We start from the raw sequence: 21,129 nt of genomic DNA, 5'->3' as shown, positions 1-21,129 counted from the left end.
GATATATGTTCCGATGAGAAAAACTTATGATCAGAAAAATATATTTTCTCCAAAAACAAAATATTCAATGACAATGATAAATCCAAAAAAGCACTTGCAAAATGTAGCTATTAGAGTTCAAAAATCAAAGACTGGCATACACTTGGACAGTCAATCACTGTGAGCAAATGGTTAAATTATGTTCCTGTAAACAATGGTGATTTAAGCATATTGCAATCTATAGTTCACTCATTTAGTAGATTCCAGGGAAGTGCTCCTTGAAAGGAATATGAGAAAAGATGTACATCTGTTATGCAATTGAGAAACATTTCTTTAGATTGATTTCAATCACTTGCTATGCTTGAACATTAACCATCGAATTGTACCAATAATGATGCTATGGTAGCTGCATTGATCTCCTTGGAAGAAGAGGAAACTTACATCAATATTTCAATTCATAGTTATTATTTCCATCACCTTAGTCAACTCTTCACCTTAGTTATCCTTGGAAGAAGCAAAATATTAACTAATTAATTACATAAATTCACCTTTTTAAATATTTATTTTTAGAAAAAAAATTAAATAGTACATTAGTGTGAATCACTTTAAGTACATTTCCCATTAATATTTCTGATTGGACTTAGCACAAACTGACATACTGACAGTGTAAATATACTAACTTGCCAATTGAACATGCATCTGAGAGCCAAGTGATATAAGAAGTTAAAAGAAGGAACAAGAAGAAGACAAGCCAATGGTAGAAGAATATTGAGTTCTGGTGCAGTAATAATATTTCTGATGTTGTATATGTTGCAGGAGAGAGAGAGAAACTTTCTTTTTACCTTCATATAAACTCTCGGAACTAATCGTGTGTTACAACATCAAATTAAGCCACCAATAAAGAGAGAGAGAGAGAGAGAGAGAGAGAGAGAGAGAGAGAGAGAGAGAGAGAGAGAAACTTTAAAGATATAATGCTGCAAAAGCATTCCAATGTTCAAATGTCACGTGATATAGTCACATAAACGAAATACAAATAATCTTCCAATTGATTTCCTAATAACTTATCTTTATCTGAAGCACATACATGAACAAACTAATTCAATCAAAAGATTTATTAATCCATCCTCAGATGTGGCTCAGTACAGAGAAATTGAACTGAAATGGTACAGGTAATGAAGGAAGGGCATTAAGAACTATTTAGTGAAGGAGTTGACTTACATACCTTGTCACTGTCTTCAACATATATAAGACTATCATAACACACCATTGACTGCAGAAGGTACATTGAGCTCATGCATCTGGCCTTCTTTTCCTTCTTTCTCCAAGTAGAAGAAGCAGAAAAGATTTGAAAGAGATACGTATTCTCCGGTCACAAGATGCCCATAGTGCTTGGATGATGATGATAGCACACAGAAACTGGCATGGCATAGCCGGCAAAGTTGAAACCGGAGTGAATAGGAGTAAGGAACTGGGCGAAGAAGCTTGTTGGCTGCTTTGAGAAGATGAACCCAAATTAACCTGACATAAACAAAAGGATCCTTTGAAAGGACATAGTTAAGAACTGCAATGGATGATGTATAGGTCTTCGGCAATACTTCCCATGCTTCTACAAGCCGAGAAATTTATCTTAGATGACCTCAGCTAATATACGTTCAATTTTACCTCTGATCGATCCCTCTATTCCTTCATTCCTTCATATAAATATAGAGTAAATTGAGTCTCCATCTCAATTGCTAGGGAGGATGGTGGGTAACCTCCTCTCTCTCTCTCTCTCTCTCTCTGTTCTTCCTCACAAGTCGAGATCCAACGATAAGCGATGATCGGTGATCGTTGATGACGGAGCTACCGAGGACTCGGTTCTGCCATGCGGAAGCGGGAGGAACTGAAGCGTAGAACTCGACTGCAGCTGAGGTGCACTCGCGGACGATAGCCCACTAGGGAGCTGGGCATTTCCTTTGGATTCGGGGCAATCGAGGTTCACACCGAACAGCCTCACACGCTTTGCTGAAGCCTGAGCCTGACTGCGGACGAGTGGCAGTGAGTTGAGAACCATCGGCTGGCCGCTGCGGCTGCCAGGTTGCACCCCGAACTGCGGTGGCCCTGCCGATGTAGATCCGACGAAAAGAAACTGACCGCCGCTACTGGTGCCTGAGCTCATGGGGCTGTAGCCGAAACCTGGACGGTGGTGGTCGTAAATGGCCGCCGGCGGGATGAAGAAACGGCTGACACCCCACGGTCCTAACGGCCGCGCCATGGATATCCCCGTGAGCGGAGCTCGTGGCGCCCGGGGTAGATCGTGGTTCTCCTGCCGCCGCTTCCAGTCGATGTAGAGATGGTCGCGTCCGGACTCGCCGACGCCACGGCCGAAGGAGACGACATCCCCGGCGTCGAGCCTCTTCTCCTTGACAAAACGGCTCCAGCCCTTGGTCATGACGTAGCTCTGGCTGCTGTTCCAGTAGGAGTAGCGGAAGCGCCACGACTTCCCCGTCCGGTCGTCGAAGCTCAGCAGCATCCCTTTCTCGTTGGCGGTTGGGTCAAGCGGGAAGTGCCTCTCGGCGTGCTGCTTGGGGATCACCAGCCGGTTCAGCTTACCGACGTCGCTTGGCGTGACTACCTTGTCGAACATGTGCTCTTTCTCCGTGAAGAAATTGCTCTCGTTGCCGCTATCACCGGCGGCGCCGTTGCCTGCCGTATCGGATGGACCAACATGCCATCCGAAGGTAGCGGATGTCGATGGCGAAGAAGAGGAAGAAGATAAAGGAATAAAGGAAGGATGTTGGGAAGCTTCTTCATGCTTTTCTTCCTCGGTCATGTAAAAGCCATCGCTTCTTCTAGCTGTGAACTCCATCTGATATGTCTGAAGCCACAAAATCTCTCCTTAGGAACAGAATGAAACAGCAAATATTAGCTATACTAACTAGAATTCATCTGCCATGCCGATCATATCTTTTCTCTTGTGATATCTGTGGTCTATAGGAGGAGGAATCAAAGGGAGGTGGTTTGGCACTTTCAGCTTTGACTAAAGAGAACGGCAGTAGGGATTAGGCAGGTTTGGAGAGGTTGATGCATGAGATATTGTGTGTGTGTTGGCTTGGCTATGTGGGCTGTTTGTTTCTACCTCCCTACCGACTGCCTTAGAAGGTTCCCATAAGAAGGGTGAGATAGGGCATTTTGGCATCCAGTGAACCAAATGGGAAGTTGGAGAGAAGCACAGGGACAATGGAGATATCAGACAGGAGGAGAGAAGGGAAAGGTAAGATAGTAATAATAGCTTTATAAGGGTAAGGGGGGGGGGGAGAGAGAGAGAGAGAGAGAGAGAGAGAGAGAGGGGCCCATGAATTTTCTGGTAGAGTTCATGTGAGCATGTCCTTGTCATCTCCAGGGTTTGCATTCAGATACATGGCTAGTGATATTCCCCGAAACATAGCAAGTTGCTCTGCATATCCAGCAGCCCCTTAGCTTGATTTGCCATTGTGTTTCGAAACCATCCACTCTTGTACATCATGCATGCAGTGAATACATTCGATATAACATCAATCTTTTGTGTTATTATCTCTTCCTCAGGTTTAAGTTAGTATGTGAACAGTAGTACAATACGGGCCAACGGTGGTGAAGGGAGAAAAGGCTCGGAGTGGGTGGAGATGGGGAGTGCTTTGACTTCTGGGGGGTGTACTATTGGGGTTTACAGGAGTCTATCAGTGGAGGAGAAAAGATGAGACGAATAAGACATGGGAGTATCTCTCTTCCTCCCGACGCCCTGACTTCCTCCTTCGTTGAAGAGAAAAACATGCTCTTGATATATAGAGTTGTGATGTAATGATCTAACCATGTGTTTTGTATGTCATCCAACAAAGATCAGAATTGGTAGTCCAGTTCAACAAAAGAAGATGATTCGCCATGCGAGTGTGAAGGTCACAAGCTGCTATGTCAATACAAACCCTCGTTTTGCTTCAGTAGAGCAAAGACAAGCTTTCTGGTTCCCAATCAGCATGGGTTTGACACAAGAAATAAAACGAGTCAGCTTTTGTCGCTCTCTCTCTCTCTCTCTCTCTCTCTCTCTCTCTCTCTTTCTATGTCAGTGAAGAACGAGTGTGCAACACACTTAATGTTCCTATGGCTGCTAAGTAGGTCAGCTGAAGAGAGCTGGCGAGATCTTGAAGGCGGCCTCTGCAACAGTAACATTGTTAAAAGGGATGTCGAGGTTGCTCTAACATGCAACACACGCAGGTGATGACTAAGTAGAACGTACAATTAAAGCCCCAAGAAAGGGTTCCATTTACAGGTGATTGCAGGGAGTTACTCCATCATGGAGGCAAGTCTGTAACTTGTTCTAGGCCGACTAGACTGAAGAACAGTGTAGTAGCAGGAAAGCAGAACTCTGATGACTGCATTCCCTGGTAGAATTTGGGAAGATGAAGACTGCTTGAAGGAGACTTGAAGACTTGGGTTATGACAAGTGCATCTGGGAAGATGCAGAAAAGAACACATGATCACTATTGTGCGCACCATATAACTATGACACTAAACATTGAACAGTGAGAACTCAAAAGGACAAATGATGCAACCTCAAAGAGAATGGTAAGTTCAGTAATAGATCTCAAAATATTATTGCCTATATCATTCTTGATCACTATTTTGAGAATAACTCTTTAGACAAATAAAATTAGCACAAATTAAATTAAAAGAACAAAAGGAGACTAACATCTACTTTTTTTTCTTTTGCCTCTAACATGACAAGCTACAGTGTCTATAAGATATACAAATCTCATTAATTGTTTACAATTTCCCTTAAATAAATTTAAAATTAAGGAGAAAATACTATAAAAAAAAAACCCTCTTAAAGGAGGAAGGATGAACACATTGTCGTGAAAAGCTCAAGGTTAGTATTCTAGCAAACAACAAAAACTCTCTTCAATTCTCAAAGGACTTTAGCTCATAGTTGTGATAATGAGAATATGAACATACCTTTAAGAATAAACATAAAAATAATCTAAACAGGACCTGAAGCCTCTCCTTTATATGGTGTCTGTTCCCGTAGGGGAGCCCCATCCTTTGATGTTGTGGGCGTACATCAACCTTGGAGGTGCTTGTGAAGAGATCCATGCATTAACTTCGGAGTCTTCTTGTGCCGGAGAGAAGCTGTGTTTGGAGATTGTTAGATGAGAAAAGCCTAGACATGGAAACGCACTCCACCTTCCGCTCAGCCATGGAGAATGTTGGGTCAAAGATTCCACACTGTAGGATTCCAAAGCATAGTGGGAGATCCACATAACATGATATAGAATGCATGCCAGAGGTATAATTCAACTTCATATTCATCACTAGTGATTTGCATGCCTTCGCAGTAGAGCACATATCATGATGGTAGTTTCCATTAACAATTCAGCTCAAAACCCACATGGTAGATTCATGAATCAGTCTGCATAAATCACAGGAACTCATATAGATAAAAGCTCTCGTCAAGATTGAACTTGACAAACATGTAGTGTAAGCGATGAATGCTATAAAAGAACATTCGCATAATCGAGGAAGGTGATTTCCAATAGGTAACTCGATAAAAGCTTAATCTTATGTGAACAGAAGAAAGTGGCTAATGCTTCTTCTGCAACTGAGAACTCACTGTCACACATTATTATTGTGCACCATTTTTATTATAAAAGAACATAATTCTTTTTTCCTTAATAAGTTTGTAATACACAATTTGACATCTTATGTGAACAATTTTGATCGGATAGCTCAGTTTTGTTGATATACTACATTACAAAGGAAAAACTCTTTTAAGTTTACAAGCGCAAGTATTATTACAAATAAGAGAGCAATTAAAATACATACGTGATATATAAAAGAGGAATATTGCTGATATAGATGAACGTACGTAGGACGGTTTCCCAGGGATTCCAGTTGCTGATCAATGCAGAAAACATAGGACGACGGTGTCGCAGAGATCCCGAGGAAAAGAAAGATTGGTTGAAAGATCCAACGCTGAGCATCATCATGTTTACTTGTATATGTGCATATACTCGGATAGAGTGCTGAGGAAGGCATGCATGTGAGGATGCAAAGTAGAGGGCAACTGATTCTTAATGAAGAGAGCAGAGTTGTGTCCCAACCCAAATAGAAATCTCACGTAGCATTACAGCCCCCAAAATGGCCCCTCCCTATCATTAAATAACACCCAACTTTCTTCCCCAAACCTCTCACCATCCACCTTTCCTGAGCTACTGTACCGCTCCCCGTGCCCAGAGCTCATATATAGCACTGTAGGAATATGTTCTGAATCTTAAAGCAGCAAATTGGAAGGCACCGCTGTTCATAGAGACAGTGACCGCTCCGGAAGGAGACTGCAGCAGCCGACATGAGCCGTCCGATTAGAGGTCACCGTGATTTGTGCCTCTGGCGATGGAGGCTCCTGTGACTCACAAGGAACCCTAACTTAATGGAGGGGGACCGTTCCCGGAAGGTGACAGCCAAAATGGAGCTAGTAAACGATGGCACAGTGCACATCTCTTGTCAGCTAGGGGGAGCACTGATGAGTGTAACCCAGTTGGGGTGAGAGGGAGTGAGAGCTGTGGACCATCAATCATAGCTAGAGAGGTGTGAGATACATGTGACTACTGTCTCCTTATAACCCTAACAGCAGAAAGGGTAATGAGGGCAGGCATCCACCATGTGGGTTGTGGTGCAATGCCACTTGGAAGCACCCCCATCCTCTCCTATGTGGAACAGACAAGACTGCCAAGCTCATTAACACTGCTCTAGGAGATGCACATATTATGATCATGTAAGGTGGTGTGGCCGCTGCTAGCTCAGCCTATAAAGAAGTGAGACGAGAAGAAGGGAGAGGGAGGGGCTTTTAAGGTCAGTGGGGGCATGGCCCTGAAGATGAAAGGCTGGCTCATGGGGACCTCTCTCCAGCCATGACCATCGCACTCTCCTGCTCATTACACTCCCTCATCAACCTAATAGCTGCATCATCAAGAGGTATTAGGCACAGTAAGCAGAACAAGATGGGCGTAGCAAGGACCACAACTATCTGAGCGTTCCTTCAGTCTCCTCCTGCGCTCTGACATGGCCTCCAGCCCTCTTTATTTCCCTGCTTCCCTCTCCATTGACCAAAAGGCCTAAAACCCTAATGAGCTCACCGGATTTAGGTGGCAAGGAAGCAATCAAAGTCAACCTTTACGATTGCTACCCGCTACTACCACTTCCTCCCTCCTCTTCTTCCTTCGCTTGGTTAGTTATGGTTACGGCAACCTATACGTGAAGTGTCTGCCCTTCCTGGCTTGCCGCAATGTGCACATCTCCACCATTTACCCTTCACATGTCTATCGATGGGTGCATGAATGGGTACAGCCAGAAGCACAGGACAACGAAAGCGGCTAACTAGATTCATGCCCACCGGGATAAAAGATAATATAAACTATAATTCCGGGCAGCTTCCGACGCCTACTTCCCCCCCTGCAGCCCTGATTGAAACCGTTGAGCTTCCCCCTGTTCGGTCGCTTTCTCCCTGCCTTCATAAGACAGGATATGTGAGAGAGAGAGAGAGAGAGAGAGAGAGAGAGAGAGAGCATTAAAATACTTTTTACTGCTTGGTGAGAGTCTATACCTTCTGCAAGTAACATGCTTCTTGTCTATTCTCATACATGCTGTTAGGTTCTGGAAGCGAAGCACAAGGAGCTGCTGCTGTTACTGCTGCACTGCCGCTTCTGCTGCCGCTGCTACGTGCCTAAAAGCAAAGAAGAATACTGAGGTGACACCGTGCCGGTGGCGACGCGCTCCGTTCATTTAATGACCACTTAAACGGCTTGCGGCCGCTGGGCTTGGGCTTCTCAGGAACTCCACTTTTAGAGCGATCAGCAGAAAAGCGGTCGCATTAATTATGTACTCGAACTCGAATGTCACATATGGTAGTCATATATTACACACACACACAATGGAATTGGAAAGCTCAAAGTTCTCTATATTACAGTTATTATTAGATATGTTTGAACACTTCTGCTGCGCACTCAGAATATGCCACAGTTGTCTAACGCAGGACAGCATTGTTCCGAGTTCTTTTTCCTTTCTTCTTATATTTGTTTCCGAAAGAGAGAGAAGGAAGTATGCTATTGCTGCTACAACTTATCAAGAAACTCGTTCCAAATGGTAATTTCATTGATCGATTTAATACTAGGTTAGAAATATTGCATCACCTGCTGGCAGAGGAATGCCTCGTACAGAGAACATCGTAAGCTACTACTGCGAAAATTTTGTCGTTCGAGCAAAAGAGAAGGTGTAGGTTGCAGTGGTAACAATTCATGTCCTATTGTGATTAGCACGATCGAGCTTTATCGTAACATACAACTGATACCTGCGGCAAGAGGACAATGTTAAAAGGTTAGAACGATTACTTGCCAAATCATATTATTGCCAAATCATAGTTCCAATATCATACCGCGAAAATAAGATACATGGGCATTCCTTCACACTGATGGAACTACACAGATCCAGCTTTTTTAGTACAAGATTAAGAATTTGTGTCTTTTAGTAGCTGAGATTGATGGATCGATGCAAAGAGCGAATGAAACTAGTCAACACTCTACAGGCAGCAGTCAAAAATGTGAAACCCTTCAGAAAATAATTGTCGAGAGCTAGCAGTTCCGCACGATGCTGAATACCCAAGAATGCTGGTTCTTGCACAAGTTGTAGACCAGCCATCTAACTTGACATCCATACGAAATGTATAATCTACAAAACAGTAATTTCGTTCGATGATAGTTTTATCGGAACCAGAACCGCTAATTCAACTTGTATATGTACATGTTAGATAGCAAAACAACATAAATCAAGCACTCAGATGGACTACAAGTATTATGAGATATATGAACATAGTTATGTTAGGAAACTATAATTTGCTCGGATGGAATCATTTGATAATCTTTTAGTCATCTCACATCTACTACCAGCAGTAATAAGGAGACAAACCAGTAACATAGCCTTTTCTGTTCATGAAAGAATGTAAGACCTACAGTCGAGTTTCCATCAGCAGTCCATCCCACCTATTGAGGTATATGTCGCATTCTAAAACCACAAAATCTTCAATGCATCATTTATAAATGAACACAGAGAATGTTCGAACACAATTCATCTACAGTCCGTTCTACCTTTAGCATGCTCATGATTGATTCATCAATGACCTAAGCTCATTCGAACAGAATTCTGTTTCCCTATAAATGATATCACCTATTCCTGAACCCCAACTCCCAAATCACAGTCTTGTATTCCCGATTTCCCTGTTACTGTCAAGAGAAGAGATGCATGACAGGAGAGCAGACAACAGGAAACACAAGAAGAAGATGGAAGATAGAATAGAGGAAAACAGGCTTCAAGTGAAAACAAAAAATTTCTTCCATGAAGTTTCATCCTACATCAGTTTGGGCCGAGAACTCTATGCAAACAAAATAACATACCCAATTGCCAATCCTTCCAAAGTGAAAAAAATAAAATTTTCATTGTTCATGAATGTTACTGTGACATGAATTCTTCAAACAGTATTTAATATACACCTCAATTAATCTATAACCTATTCAGCTAAAAGTACTAGCAAATATGGACTCTAAAAGAAACAAAACATTTAATTAATCCTCATCTAATCAAGAAATTTGAAAAAATGTCCTACCAAATCTACAAGTACCAGCAGGAATGCCAATGGATCCAAAACCAATGAATCAATTCTGTAAGTAACAACCCAGAGCTAACAAAACAAATCCCAGAAATTAGGATCATTTGACACCCCATAAATGATGGAGATAAATTCAAATGAGAACACATCGACCTCTCAAAAATAAGACCACAATTAAGAATGAAGGTCCCAAATTATCTTACCAAATGGACTTAGACCTAACAAGACCTCAACCAAGACCCAACATCATCCCTCCTGCATCATGCAACTTATATTCTTATCACAAATAGCTTATTCTTCAACTAGTAATCCATGTTTATTATATATTTTTTATTAAATACATGTATTCTAATCCCATTTTCATGTACAATTTATCGTTCTGTTACCTGTATATACATATTTTTATTGGTTCTCCTGGTGGTCAAAATTCCCAACTAGAAGTTTCAAGTACCGAAGCCACAATTAGATGAGTAAATGTCACGTTTGTTCTTGTTGTACGACTGATAATTTAGTAGAACAAATGGAGGATGCAGAATGTCAAAACAGTTTGATGAGCACGATGCAATTCAACCAAATTCCAGAAACCCCCAAACCCTAATACACTATAACAGGCAACTACATAACAGACGAGGACCGTGCGATTCGTGTGTAGAAGCTGGTTCCTGCGAGAGAGGTGTGGGCAAGAAAGACTCACATCTGCAGCCGCGACAAGGGTTTTCCAACAACCTCATCCAAGAAGGCGGTCGGCGAAACATCAGATCCCCGGGAGGCGGCGGTGGAGGAAGCCGGCCGATCGTCAGTCGATCGAAACATCGTTCGCTTCCTCCGCTAACTGACCAAAACTAAATCTTTCGTATGCCCATCAAAACGTCCCTAATTACATCTTCGGTCTGTCTCATTTGCGATGCGCCAATTTGCATAATAGTCCAAATCTTTCTTTATTTTCATATCGGTCCACAAAGTTGACCCTTTTTTTCAATAACCCGAATCCGAATCCCAACCCGAACCCGAACGATGGAGTCCTCCCAAGTGCTTCTCCCTGGAGAAGTAGCCAATGCATATGCTTCAAGATCTATGAAGCTTATTCATATGTTCATTATTCTGTACATTGTTTGTCCGGTATGAGACTACAGGGGGAACAGCTTCTTCCATGACAGTCTCAATCTGTGGCCTTTTGCAGCAGCGAGACGTGAAGCCTTTGCCACCGCCATCTCATCGTCGACCTTGCCCTCGGCTGCCTCCGGCTCTGCCTGTTCCCAGAATCGAGCCTCCCTTCTCTTCTTCCGGATTGTGGCGAGCACGTCGTCTTTGTTGCATATCCCCCACACCGTCACCTTCTGCATCTTATAATCGACATGCACCGAGTGGATCCCTGCTTGCATGATTACAATAAGTCCAACACCTTGTGATGTTCTTACTCTTGGGGGCAAAGAGAAGTAATGCCGGTCTCATACCTCTCCGATGAGACAGTGCCTTCTTGACCTTCTTCTCGCACCCATACGAGTAGAGAGGCACCTTCATCTCCACGTACTGGGCTTCTACGTTCTTTCCTGCCGGCACAATCTGCAAGTTAGCCATTGATCTTGTCACCTCTTGGGTCTACATGAGAGGTATATATATAAGCACAAAGCTGAAGTGGATTACATACCCTACAAAGAAGAAGACAAGGGTACGCAGGCTTGCGTGGCTTGTGTGCGGCTCCATCTTCCTTTTTCCCTCTCTGCTTTGCTCTTTAGACTCGCTTTTGCTGCTCCATTGCTGAAGGTGGAGGTTTAGTTGTGGTGGTTTGGACGTGATGGTTAGCGAGATTCCTGTGGTTTGTGTTAGCTTTAGAGGCTGCAGGGACTTCTTAATCCAAAGACTACGCAAGTATGCCATCATTTGGATGACTGGTTTAGGGCTTTGATGTGCTTTGCTGACAGGAAAAGGGTCGTGGCTGCCATGTGAGGATGGTGTGGAAAGTGGTTCTTGCCTTGGAAAGTCGGGAAGAAGGGTGTGGTGGCGGAGTAGACTTCGCAAGTGCTCAGCCATGTGGGCTGCTCTCAGTTGGTCAGCAGTATTTGTCAACGACGGCGACTGGGGGCTCCAAAACCTACAGCCGAGGAAGATGATCAGAATAACGTGACGGTAGAATATAGCGATATCAAAGATAAGAGAATTGTATGCAATATAGAGTTTCATCACAATAGTATTAAAAGCACAAGTATCAAAGACGAGATCGATGTTCGAGATAATAGTATCAAACAATCAGAGAAGAAATCCAAATAATTCATCTCCAATTTTACGTAATTAATGGCTTTCTTTTCCAAAAAAATAAGAAGATGATTTTATATCTATGGTTTCGGGGCATATGAATCCATTCTAAATCGCCCTTACCCCCATCTGTTCCATCGCTCATCACAGTTCATATCAATGATCAGCAGGTGTTTGACATAAGCACAGGCAACTACACCATCTCATCCGCACAAGAGCTTGGGGCAGAAGGGACATGGTAGACACACACAGCTTGTAGAGTCGGGGACATTTTTCTTGAGCATGCATGCATCTAATAGTGCATTATGTCCTCGTCAATGGCATAAGGACAAGAAAGACAAGAGACCGCCTTGTCCTTTTGCTTTTGGGAGCTCCTTCCACCGAAAGATGAAACCTGTTGAACCGCCCCATCACAATGATATCTCATCGTCTTGCAGAAAGCCCGATGCTTTCTTGGTCTTTCCAACACAGTCATTTCTCCATTATTAATTACCATATTGCAGTCAAAGAGTTCTGAGACTTTTTGGCCTTCACATTGTGCCATGTCTGAATCACCCAGAATTGTGTTATTTCCTCTTGAGTTACGTAAGGCCTCGAGGCTTTATACATTGAGAGCAAACATGAACGAGAAGATGGGTTTTAGAGACACTCCAAGAAGCTGTGGAATATCTTGTCTTTTGCCTGAAAGCAAGCCAAAGAGAATACTTTAAGCTCCATATTTAATTGAGGTAAGTTTGCTGACCAATTCCCATGTCAGATGACTTGTGTCCGCTTCCATCTCTATTCCAATCCTTAGGATCAAAGGAATCCCTTTACCTTAGCCTTCATGTTCTTTGCCTGTCATCGAATCTAAGCCTCATCATAACCACATGGCACCATGAACAATCATTTGGATCCCCATAAACTACATCCTTAATCATGCCTTGCTCTGCATCCTGATTGGTCCAGCTTGCTAACAAGAACATAAGATGAAGCATTAGTTTCCAATATTTATATGTCTTTTTGTTCACCAATTTCACAAGTAATTATGGACCAATTCATCTTTCTCCAACTTTGCATATGATCCACAGAACTTTTGCCTTGCCACCCATGTGATCCTCTCTTCCTTCTTTCTGATGCATGATGGATTCTTCTGGTCCCACTAAAATCCTCATCACTTTCTCCTATCTCACTTTTCACCAAAAATTATGGAGACAGGAGGAAGAAAAGGTTATATGTACATATCAAGTCCCTCTTGAACAAGTTCATTGATTAGCTAATGGTTTAGTTTGCTCATGTTGTCAATATAACCCTCTGCTTTTGCCACCCACCTACTCTGTCTATAAATCTCCCTATCCCTACTCTCCTTCATCCCCTCATCCTCTCCTCCACTCATTTCTTGTGAAGTGAAACATGAAATAAATCAAAAAGTTCAGTATTAGAGTTAAACAAGTCCCAAGCTCCTTCACCTAGCTACCTTGCTTGAGTGCCATTGTATGTGCTTAGCAAAGTTACATTATAGCTCTAGCTTCTCCCTTTGTTGTATATATAAGAAGTTATGCTTATTTGACCCTTCCTCCCTCCTTGCTTGGCTGGCTTCCTTTCTCTTTCCTGTGGCAGTCTAGAACTTGCTAGTTCCAGAATGGGTGAAGCAAAGCAGGTAAAGCAGTTCTTTGAGGTTTTCTGGGCATTCAACATCTCATAGAAGAGAATTTTCTCAGCTCTAGAATGCAGCTTAATCTGTCTATATTACTTGCGTATCTGACAGGAAGCAGAGGCCAAACAAGAAGAGAAGAAGGTAGAGAAGCAGGAGGAGGAGAAGAAAGAGGAGAAGGCAGAAGAAAAGAAAGAGGAGGCAAAGCCATCGCCTCCTCCACCCATTGTCTTGTCTGTGGCCTTGCACTGTGTTGGATGTGCCAAGAAGATCGAGAAGTCCATCCTCAAATGCAGAGGTTCTCCACACACTCATTTCTGACACTGTTATTACTCGTTACCAGCTTCTCTAAGTTGATCGGTGATTCTCCACATCAGGTGTGGAAAGTGTTGAGGTGGACATGAAGCAAAACCAGGTCACAGTCAAAGGGGTAGTGGACCCTCAGGTCCTGTGCTCCAGGATACAAGAGAGAACGACGAGGAAAGCCATAGTACTCTCTCCATTGCCCCCAGCCGAAGGGGACTCCAAACCAGAAGCTGTTCCATCCCAGGTAAAATGCACTGCAAGATCTTACCATCAAAATGCCTACCGTCGAATGATTGATTACTGTAAGTCGTTGAAACAGGTGAGCGGGATGGCAACAGTTGAGCTCCTCGTGAACATGCACTGCGAGGCGTGTGCAGAGCAGCTGAAGAGAAGGATACTCAAGATGCGAGGTAATATCTCTCTGCTCTCTGCTCTATGCTTCGCCCAGTCTCTGGCCTTTCTCCAGTCCTCATGATCCACGTTGAACTGATCGCAATCTGAATCTGATCATCCAGGGGTGCAAACGGCAGACACCGACTTGAGCACCGGGAAGGTCACGGTAACCGGAACGATGGATGGAGAAAAGCTTGTGGAGTACATCCGTCGACGGACCGGCAAGCTGGCTAGCATTATTCCTCAGCCACCCAAGGAGGAGAGAAAAGAAGAGGCAGAAAAGAACCCCGAGGAGGAGAAGCCTGCAGAAGAGAAGAACGATGATAAGAAGGAAGAGAGCACGGAGAAGAAGGAAGACGAGAAGGCTCCCCAACCAGAAGATGGTGCAGGTGGCAACAAGGAAGGCGACGGTAAGGAAGAGAAGGGAGGTGGCGACGAGCAGAAGAAAGAAGGAGAGGGAGTGGCCAGCGATAACGCTAACGTCGTTGGCCAAGAAGAAGAAGACATGATGAAGAAGATGATATATTGGAATGGCAGCATCATCGGGGAGGACGAGATGGCGCGGAGGATGCTGCATTATATGCCGGTGTACGTGATCCAGCGGCCTCCGCCACCACCCCAGTTCTTCAGTGATGAGAACCCTAATGCTTGTTGCATCTCATGAAGCTCTCTCTCTCTCTCTCTCTCTCTCTCTCTCTCTCCATATCACCAAAAATGATATCTGTATGTAATATGAAGAATAATGTGGCACTGATTGCTTTGCGTTGGCTGCCACACAATACCAAATCTAAGTCTTTCTTTGCTCATTGATGAATATGTTCCTTTTCTTGGTGATGTAAAATCGCTGACTTTGTCTGTAGTCGCATAATTTAGAGGTAGATAGAATGATTTGATTCCACCATACTATTGGTGGTTGTGGTGTTGCATTGACAAGCAATGTCAGGATCATGAGAGTCTAATAGATACCAGATAGCCAGTGTCATAAAGGTGGTGCATTGCATGTCGGCAGATGGTGGCAAATGTGGGCAGAAACAGAGTGTGTGGAGTATGTGTGTGTGTGTGTGTGTTGCTGTTGCTGGTGGCAGTCCTCATGGTGATAGAAGCTTGAGAAAGCATACAGAGAGAGAGAGAGAGAGAGAGAGAGAGAGAGAGAGGGTAGGGGAGGACTCCAACCCAATCCTGGCTTCATGTGTGCATATGGCACATGGGTATGTCATCTTCCCCAATCCTGACATCCATGATAGCAAACAACAATATAATTCATTGGAGACCCTACACAGTTCTTCCCTTGTCCAGGGTGGCTGGCTTGAAGAAATTGTGTTGATAGATTTATAATGTTTAAAGTCATACAGAAATTGAGGGAATTGAAAGCTATGTTTAAGGATCTAAGAAACCCCAAAAATTCTGTTACGAGGCAGCAACTTATTGATAGTAAGAAAAAACTGGAAGCTGACACACATGATTATTCAGCAACAGTGGAACAGTAAAGCAGAAAAGTGTCTTCAGATCAACTCCAGGCTGAAGAAAGTTTCTCCTAAAAAAGAGTCACAGATAAGCTGACTTCAACAGGGGAATGGATTACTTTCTTCATGAATTCAAAACTTGCAATATCCACAATGCCTAAATTTGCTGCAGAAGGTAGTTTTTTCTTTCTTTACAGAATCCAATTTGGAATGACAATGATGAAACATGATCTAGTAATTGTGAGAAGTTGCATCTGTTGTGCTCAAACAAGCCATGGTCTCTGTAAATGGGAACAAGAATGTAGACAACAGACTAAAAAATAGCTGAAAAGATACTTCCTTGTCCAATAATTGGTATTGTAGATGCTCATTGGTGGTTGTTATGCAAAAAGCTTTTGTTTCTGTTTGTCAAGGATTCATCAAAACAGTGCTTGAAACCATGGGGTTTCCTAGCCAAATCATCCTTTAAAATTTCAGCTGCATTAATTCTCCAATGTACTTTCTTCAGATTAATGGATCTGAGTAAAATTACTTCCCTAGTATGATAGGATGAGTCAAAATATCACATGTCACCCCATCAGTTTATTATCACCATGTAGTCAAGTTCTCCTGCAAGTTAAAACACATTGCCGAAGATAAAAGTTGGGTTTAAACAAATATCACTCATGCACATAATATTCGCAGACAACCCATGTAAAATTTTGTGACAGCAACTTAACTCTATCAATCTAAATTAGAAGCCACTGGAGTATTTATACCAAACTTCAAAATCATCAGAAAAATCTAACACAAGTAATGCATCTTTTGGATGCCTTAAACTTGAAATCAGAAAGCTGTCATTCTTTCTACACTCCCAACTTCAACAAGGCAAACTGTCAATGAGTTCAGTTCCAACCAAGTGCAATCAACTGCAAATCATGGATGGCAGAAAATACAAGCGGAGTTCAGTGATGGATCACTAAGCAGAGTTCAAGAGTCAGTTGCCAGAAAATTGTATTGTGCAAGGATCCTGGAAGATACTCTAATACACAGACAATGCAACAAGGGAACAAAATAAACTAGTTAAAGTGATAATTCCCCATAAACAAATAGGGTGCACAAGGAGATGAGGGCAATTCTCCTCAAGAGTAAATGACACTAGTTGTTTGTAATATTATGTAGAGCACCTCATAGCATAGTAGTAGAGCGTATCCAGAGAATCCAGGAATTTAGCATTAGCAGCAAAATAGCCAATTCGGGTGTATATTAACAGCATACAAATGCTAGAAAGTAGTTCTTGAAATGATCTGCTAAGCTTAATTACAAAAGCAATAAAATTCATTATGGCACCAGTAAAGCCAAGGGAGAGTTTATGTTCAAAGATGCCCAGAAGATATGTGCAGGAAGGCAACAATATTTACAAAGTCAAGAACTGATTCTGTGAAGTGAATTACGTTCATATGCACACATCAGGACCTTAGGCACCAATTTAGTCCTAGTATTAAGAATAAAAGTATTACCGACAGAATCAAAATTATTCTAACACTAAAGTGTGAACCATCTTTACTCGCCATTGCATCCAAAGACTGGCTGCTGATTCTGTCATCATCCTTATGCTTCCATCGTGTTCTCAAACTTGATTTAGGATTAAAATCATTGATCCCGGATTCTTGTGCTGGAGTGTAACATTTTCTTTCATATATCTCAAGAGAAGAGGACTTTATCTCTGTAGAGTTTGCATCAACAGCATGACAATCAACAATAATCAATAGGTCAGTATATCACTTGTTATACAACAACAACAAATTTTAATGTCCTAATTATTAAGTGTCAACTATATTATCTTATTAGTAGTGCTGAAATCGGTATTTCAACATAATTTTAAACCTTATTAAGGCACATGAATGAAATATTTGAACAACTTAACATCTATATTCAATATTTTCAAAATTTGCAGGGTCCCAAATGAAATTACCCACGATAGAAGTACTCTAATAAAGAATTTTGGTAGTATATTAACCCTGAGTGGATAATTAGTCCAACAATGGGGCTATCAAAACTATATATCGTGCATGGGACTTACAAAACTATATATCGTGCCAAGTCAACAACTAAGTTTAGTTTAAACTGAAGCATATCCGCATAAAAAACTCAGTTTAGTTTAGACTGAACCATATCAGCATAGAACTGATTAAGTTGAGCTCTAACAATGTGTACAGTTTCAGTGATCAAAATATTTTAGTTGCAGCATAGTTTGCTGTTAATTACCATGAGAAGAAAAGCCCTCTGAAGTGGTACTGGCAATACGACTAAAAACAGGTTGTTCTTCACTGAATTGATGCTTCAAAATTTCTCGAACCTGTGGGCATTATCCCAAGGTTAGGGACTAATAAAACTAAATATCTATAAGTTCAATATAAACAACAAAAATTGTTATAATATAGACTTAATATATTTGGTTAATCTTAATATCAGGTGAATGGTATCATTTACTTCAAAAGAAGAGCAAAACATCACACCTCATTGGCAGCTGATTTCATCACATCATTTCTGGTGCTTAATACTTGATCAGTGCTGGGAACAGATCCTTTACGAACAAACTTTTGCAAATGCAACCGTCTCATCAGCAGGCTTTGTGGTTCAATCAAGCAATCTAACTCTTGTAAATTATTATGAGTGCTGATCTGGATTCCAGCCTTGTCACAGTTGCTCATCCTGGCCATTTCTTGATGCAAGGTACTTGCAGAGTCCATTAAGGAAACTTTTTGGCACAAATTGTGATTAGGAAACACCAAAATCCTGTGCTGTCTTGCAGGAACAATACAACTATTCTTCTGTGACAAGGTGCTCGAACAAACAGGAAGCTTGTAGATTTCACCAGAAAATCCTATGCTGTCCTGAGGGACACAATAAACAACAAAAAATAGAATTTTGGCAGTTTGGTAACTGTAATTGCTTTATCATATATGTTTATGCAAATCAACAGATTATGCAAACTAGTAGTAATGCCCACAATGTGTTTCAGAAAATGTGTTGGGAAAAAAATGTCTCACATCTAAGACAGTAGCTTTATCATCTTTGTCACTGCCTCTCTTGCTCTTTTTGCCTGATAGGGAGTCCCAGGGGGTATCATCTGTGCTGACACAAATCTGACCTTGTGGCTCAAACTCAGTATTTAGACTTCTATAGACATATGATACTTCAGGGGAACATTCATATGGATCACAAAGCACTGCATCTAAGAACTCGGTGACAGAGTCGTCTTCAACACTGTCACATTGATTGAGGCCTGACGAAAATTCCCATTCAACTCCAGCATTAAATGCATGCCCCGTGTAAGTTATTCTTGGGGAATTGGAATGGTAATCAAATTCTGGAAATTCCTGGTCAACTCCACCAAGCTTGTCAAAGTCTGGGTTAAGATATTGTGGTAAATCATCCAGGCGAAGACCAAACTGATTTCGTATGCAAGAAATAAGAAGGCAAGTTAATATTCACTTGATCAAATTCGAACATATAACAAATGGGTAAATTAGGCCTCTGAACTTCATTTTTAGTAATTGAATACCAAGATCCGTTCATGTCCACGATGACTCACCTCATTTCCCACAAGGGTTTCACAAGGAGGATCTGAAACGACAGTATCACTGCAGTGGCTCTCTTCTAGCAACTCGTGGACACACGATGATTGCATATCAGAGGTCGGAGGCAAAGGCTGCAAATTTTCTTGCAAATATGACCCCGGAAGCTTGTGATCCAATGGTGAAACAACTTCCACTGTTGCTTCTACTCCTTGCTGCATCTCAACTGGTGAAAGCATGCCTGGAGCAGGAGCAGGAGCAGGAGAGGGGTCACCACTCTCCATCTCACCAACATTTCCCTCCGTACAATCATCAATCTCAGAAATTAGGGTCTTTTCTTCAGGCTTCTTGAACAAACGACAGAGAACGAAGCCACCCTGCACAGGATTGGATAAGAAATGAAACAAGAGCACAAGCCTAAAAGAATATTAAGAATCACAAAAGAAACGTAGCCAATGTATCCTTCAAGAAACTAATACGTAGGGGCACAAATTAACCATAAAAATTTTCAGAGGTACACTTCTCTTAGTTCTTATGCACAAGAAACTCTGACTCATATTAACCCATGTCACACATCAACCAATTACTTCACAATCAAGACATCTTAAACCACCAGGAACGAGTGGTGGAACATAAAGAAGCCATTCAAATTGCAGATGTTCCAGTGGGATTTGATGCATGGAAAGCAACTAAATAGACAAACCTTAAACAAGGTCAGAATAAGTGCGTAAATCTAGTCAGCTTCAGAATGATTCACCAGAAACAAGAATCAAAGAAACTGGAAAAACGTTCTTAATAAACCATCAAAAAGAAAAGAAGAAACTCGCCTGCTCTCCTGAGTCAAACTCCTTCTCGGTGGTGCGGTACTCGTGCATGACCCAAGTAGTGCGGACGCCGCTGCGGGCACGGCCTTGGTAAAATACAAGGGTCTTCTTAGTGCCTATGATTGTAGGAACCCGAGATATGGACCTGATCATCCGATCCTTCCCTGTGGCTTTCCAGTAGCCAGCCTTCGTAGCTCGTTTGGAACGGCTGCCGTTGGGATATTTCCGGTCCTTCGGCGAGAAGAAGAACCACTCCGAATCGCTCGATTTGATCAATGATATATCTGGAAACTACACTGTTAGAGATGGGGAACAAAGAATTGACTGTAGCGCGAAACGCAGGATCGAAAATTTCAACACACATCTGTAAGGTCCGCACCGAAAATCTAATTTTTGCTAAAGAAAATGGGGAAAACAAACACTGAACACAAATCACGGACAAAAAAAAAGGTTTTAACAACAAGAACCTGAATTAAACCAAGGAGGAGAGGGAGTAAGTAAGATTTGGGTGCGTGAGGATCACCCGGAAGGTCCCACGGCTCGCACTTGCAGATATCTATCTCGGAGATGACCTCGTCCTCGGACTTGATCCGGCCAGTGATCTTTCCCTTGAGGTAATGATTCACGAGCTCCACGTCCGTGGGACGGAATCGGAAGCCCAGCGGCAAGGACTCCACCGACAGAACAGCCATTTCCCTAGTCACTATCCAACCACTACTTCAGCAGTATCGCAGAGATCAGAGAGCATAGGAGACCGAGATAGGATCTCAAGAACCCTAGAGGGAGATCAAAAACCCAACAAAATTCTTACGGAAAACAATGTTCAGCAGAAGGAGAGATAAAAAACGCGCTCGCTTGGGATCTTTCTTCCCACCTTTTTTATAGGCCACATTTTGTACGGGAACAAATCCGTTGTTGTGATATGACCATAAGCTCCCTTCACATAAGGTGGAAGAGAGACTGCGGGGCCCACCGCGGCAGCGCAAAGGGAACGCGGGATGAACACGTCGAAGACGGCTATCTGGCCGTTGGATGGAGATCGGACGGTAGATAT

The 21,129-nt window shown here is 42.4% G+C and overlaps 4 protein-coding genes across 4 annotated transcripts; 1 reads left to right on the top strand and 3 right to left on the bottom strand.

The window, feature by feature from the left end:
• Positions 1-1,109: 1,109 nt before the first annotated feature.
• On the bottom strand, positions 1,110-3,182 carry LOC103977759 (B3 domain-containing protein Os03g0120900-like). Its single transcript, XM_009393365.3, has one exon. It carries the CDS (start codon positions 2,825-2,827, stop codon positions 1,769-1,771), a length of 1,059 nt encoding a protein of 352 aa, XP_009391640.2. The 5' UTR covers positions 2,828-3,182; the 3' UTR covers positions 1,110-1,768.
• A 4,936-nt stretch (positions 3,183-8,118) lies between these two features.
• On the bottom strand, positions 8,119-11,221 carry LOC103976411 (heavy metal-associated isoprenylated plant protein 30). The gene is made up of 4 exons (XM_065147741.1): positions 11,098-11,221; positions 10,338-11,015; positions 8,417-8,709; positions 8,119-8,332 (listed from the first exon to the last, which is right to left on the bottom strand). Exons 1-2 carry the CDS (start codon positions 11,219-11,221, stop codon positions 10,771-10,773), a joined length of 369 nt encoding a protein of 122 aa, XP_065003813.1. The 3' UTR covers positions 8,119-8,332; positions 8,417-8,709; positions 10,338-10,770.
• Positions 11,222-13,254: 2,033 nt separating this feature from the next.
• LOC135636116 (heavy metal-associated isoprenylated plant protein 9-like) lies at positions 13,255-15,034 on the top strand. Its single transcript, XM_065147690.1, has 6 exons — positions 13,255-13,369; positions 13,496-13,535; positions 13,644-13,827; positions 13,907-14,079; positions 14,155-14,245; positions 14,351-15,034. The coding sequence occupies exons 2-6, from the start codon at positions 13,518-13,520 to the stop codon at positions 14,890-14,892; spliced, it is 1,008 nt and encodes a 335-aa protein (XP_065003762.1). The 5' UTR covers positions 13,255-13,369; positions 13,496-13,517; the 3' UTR covers positions 14,893-15,034.
• A 496-nt stretch (positions 15,035-15,530) lies between these two features.
• On the bottom strand, positions 15,531-20,941 carry LOC135586821 (uncharacterized). Its single transcript, XM_065149452.1, has 7 exons — positions 20,599-20,941; positions 20,079-20,359; positions 19,269-19,628; positions 18,724-19,125; positions 18,190-18,567; positions 17,939-18,029; positions 15,531-17,396 (listed from the first exon to the last, which is right to left on the bottom strand). Exons 1-7 carry the CDS (start codon positions 20,765-20,767, stop codon positions 17,140-17,142), a joined length of 1,938 nt encoding a protein of 645 aa, XP_065005524.1. The 5' UTR covers positions 20,768-20,941; the 3' UTR covers positions 15,531-17,139.
• Positions 20,942-21,129: the final 188 nt, after the last annotated feature.

The sequence above is a fragment of the Musa acuminata genome, chromosome BXJ3-4 (assembly GCF_036884655.1).
Source record: "Musa acuminata AAA Group cultivar baxijiao chromosome BXJ3-4, Cavendish_Baxijiao_AAA, whole genome shotgun sequence".
In the NCBI taxonomy this organism is placed as follows: domain Eukaryota; kingdom Viridiplantae; phylum Streptophyta; class Magnoliopsida; order Zingiberales; family Musaceae; genus Musa; species Musa acuminata.
The sequence above is the reverse complement of the archived record's forward strand: the minus strand, read 5'-3'. Positions and strand labels throughout refer to the sequence as shown.

Bases quoted from the DNA above. Each gene is read 5' to 3' on its own strand.
- LOC135636116 (XM_065147690.1), top strand. The intron at 13,828-13,906 runs GTTCTCCACACA...TCTCCACATCAG, and splicing joins GTCCATCCTCAAATGCAGAG to GTGTGGAAAGTGTTGAGGTG. The intron at 14,246-14,350 runs GTAATATCTCTC...CTGATCATCCAG, and splicing joins AAGGATACTCAAGATGCGAG to GGGTGCAAACGGCAGACACC.
- LOC103976411 (XM_065147741.1), bottom strand. From the start codon at position 11,221: ATGGCTAACTTGCAGATTGTGCCGGCAGGAAAGAACGTAGAAGCCCAG. The intron at 11,016-11,097 runs GTATGAGACCGG...TCATGCAAGCAG, and splicing joins GGCACTGTCTCATCGGAGAG to GGATCCACTCGGTGCATGTC.
- LOC135586821 (XM_065149452.1), bottom strand. From the start codon at position 20,767: ATGGCTGTTCTGTCGGTGGAGTCCTTGCCGCTGGGCTTCCGATTCCGT. The intron at 20,360-20,598 runs GTGATCCTCACG...TGTAGTTTCCAG, and splicing joins CGAGCCGTGGGACCTTCCGG to ATATATCATTGATCAAATCG. The intron at 17,397-17,938 runs GTAATTAACAGC...CAAACTCTACAG, and splicing joins AGAGGGCTTTTCTTCTCATG to AGATAAAGTCCTCTTCTCTT.
- LOC103977759 (XM_009393365.3), bottom strand. From the start codon at position 2,827: ATGGAGTTCACAGCTAGAAGAAGCGATGGCTTTTACATGACCGAGGAA.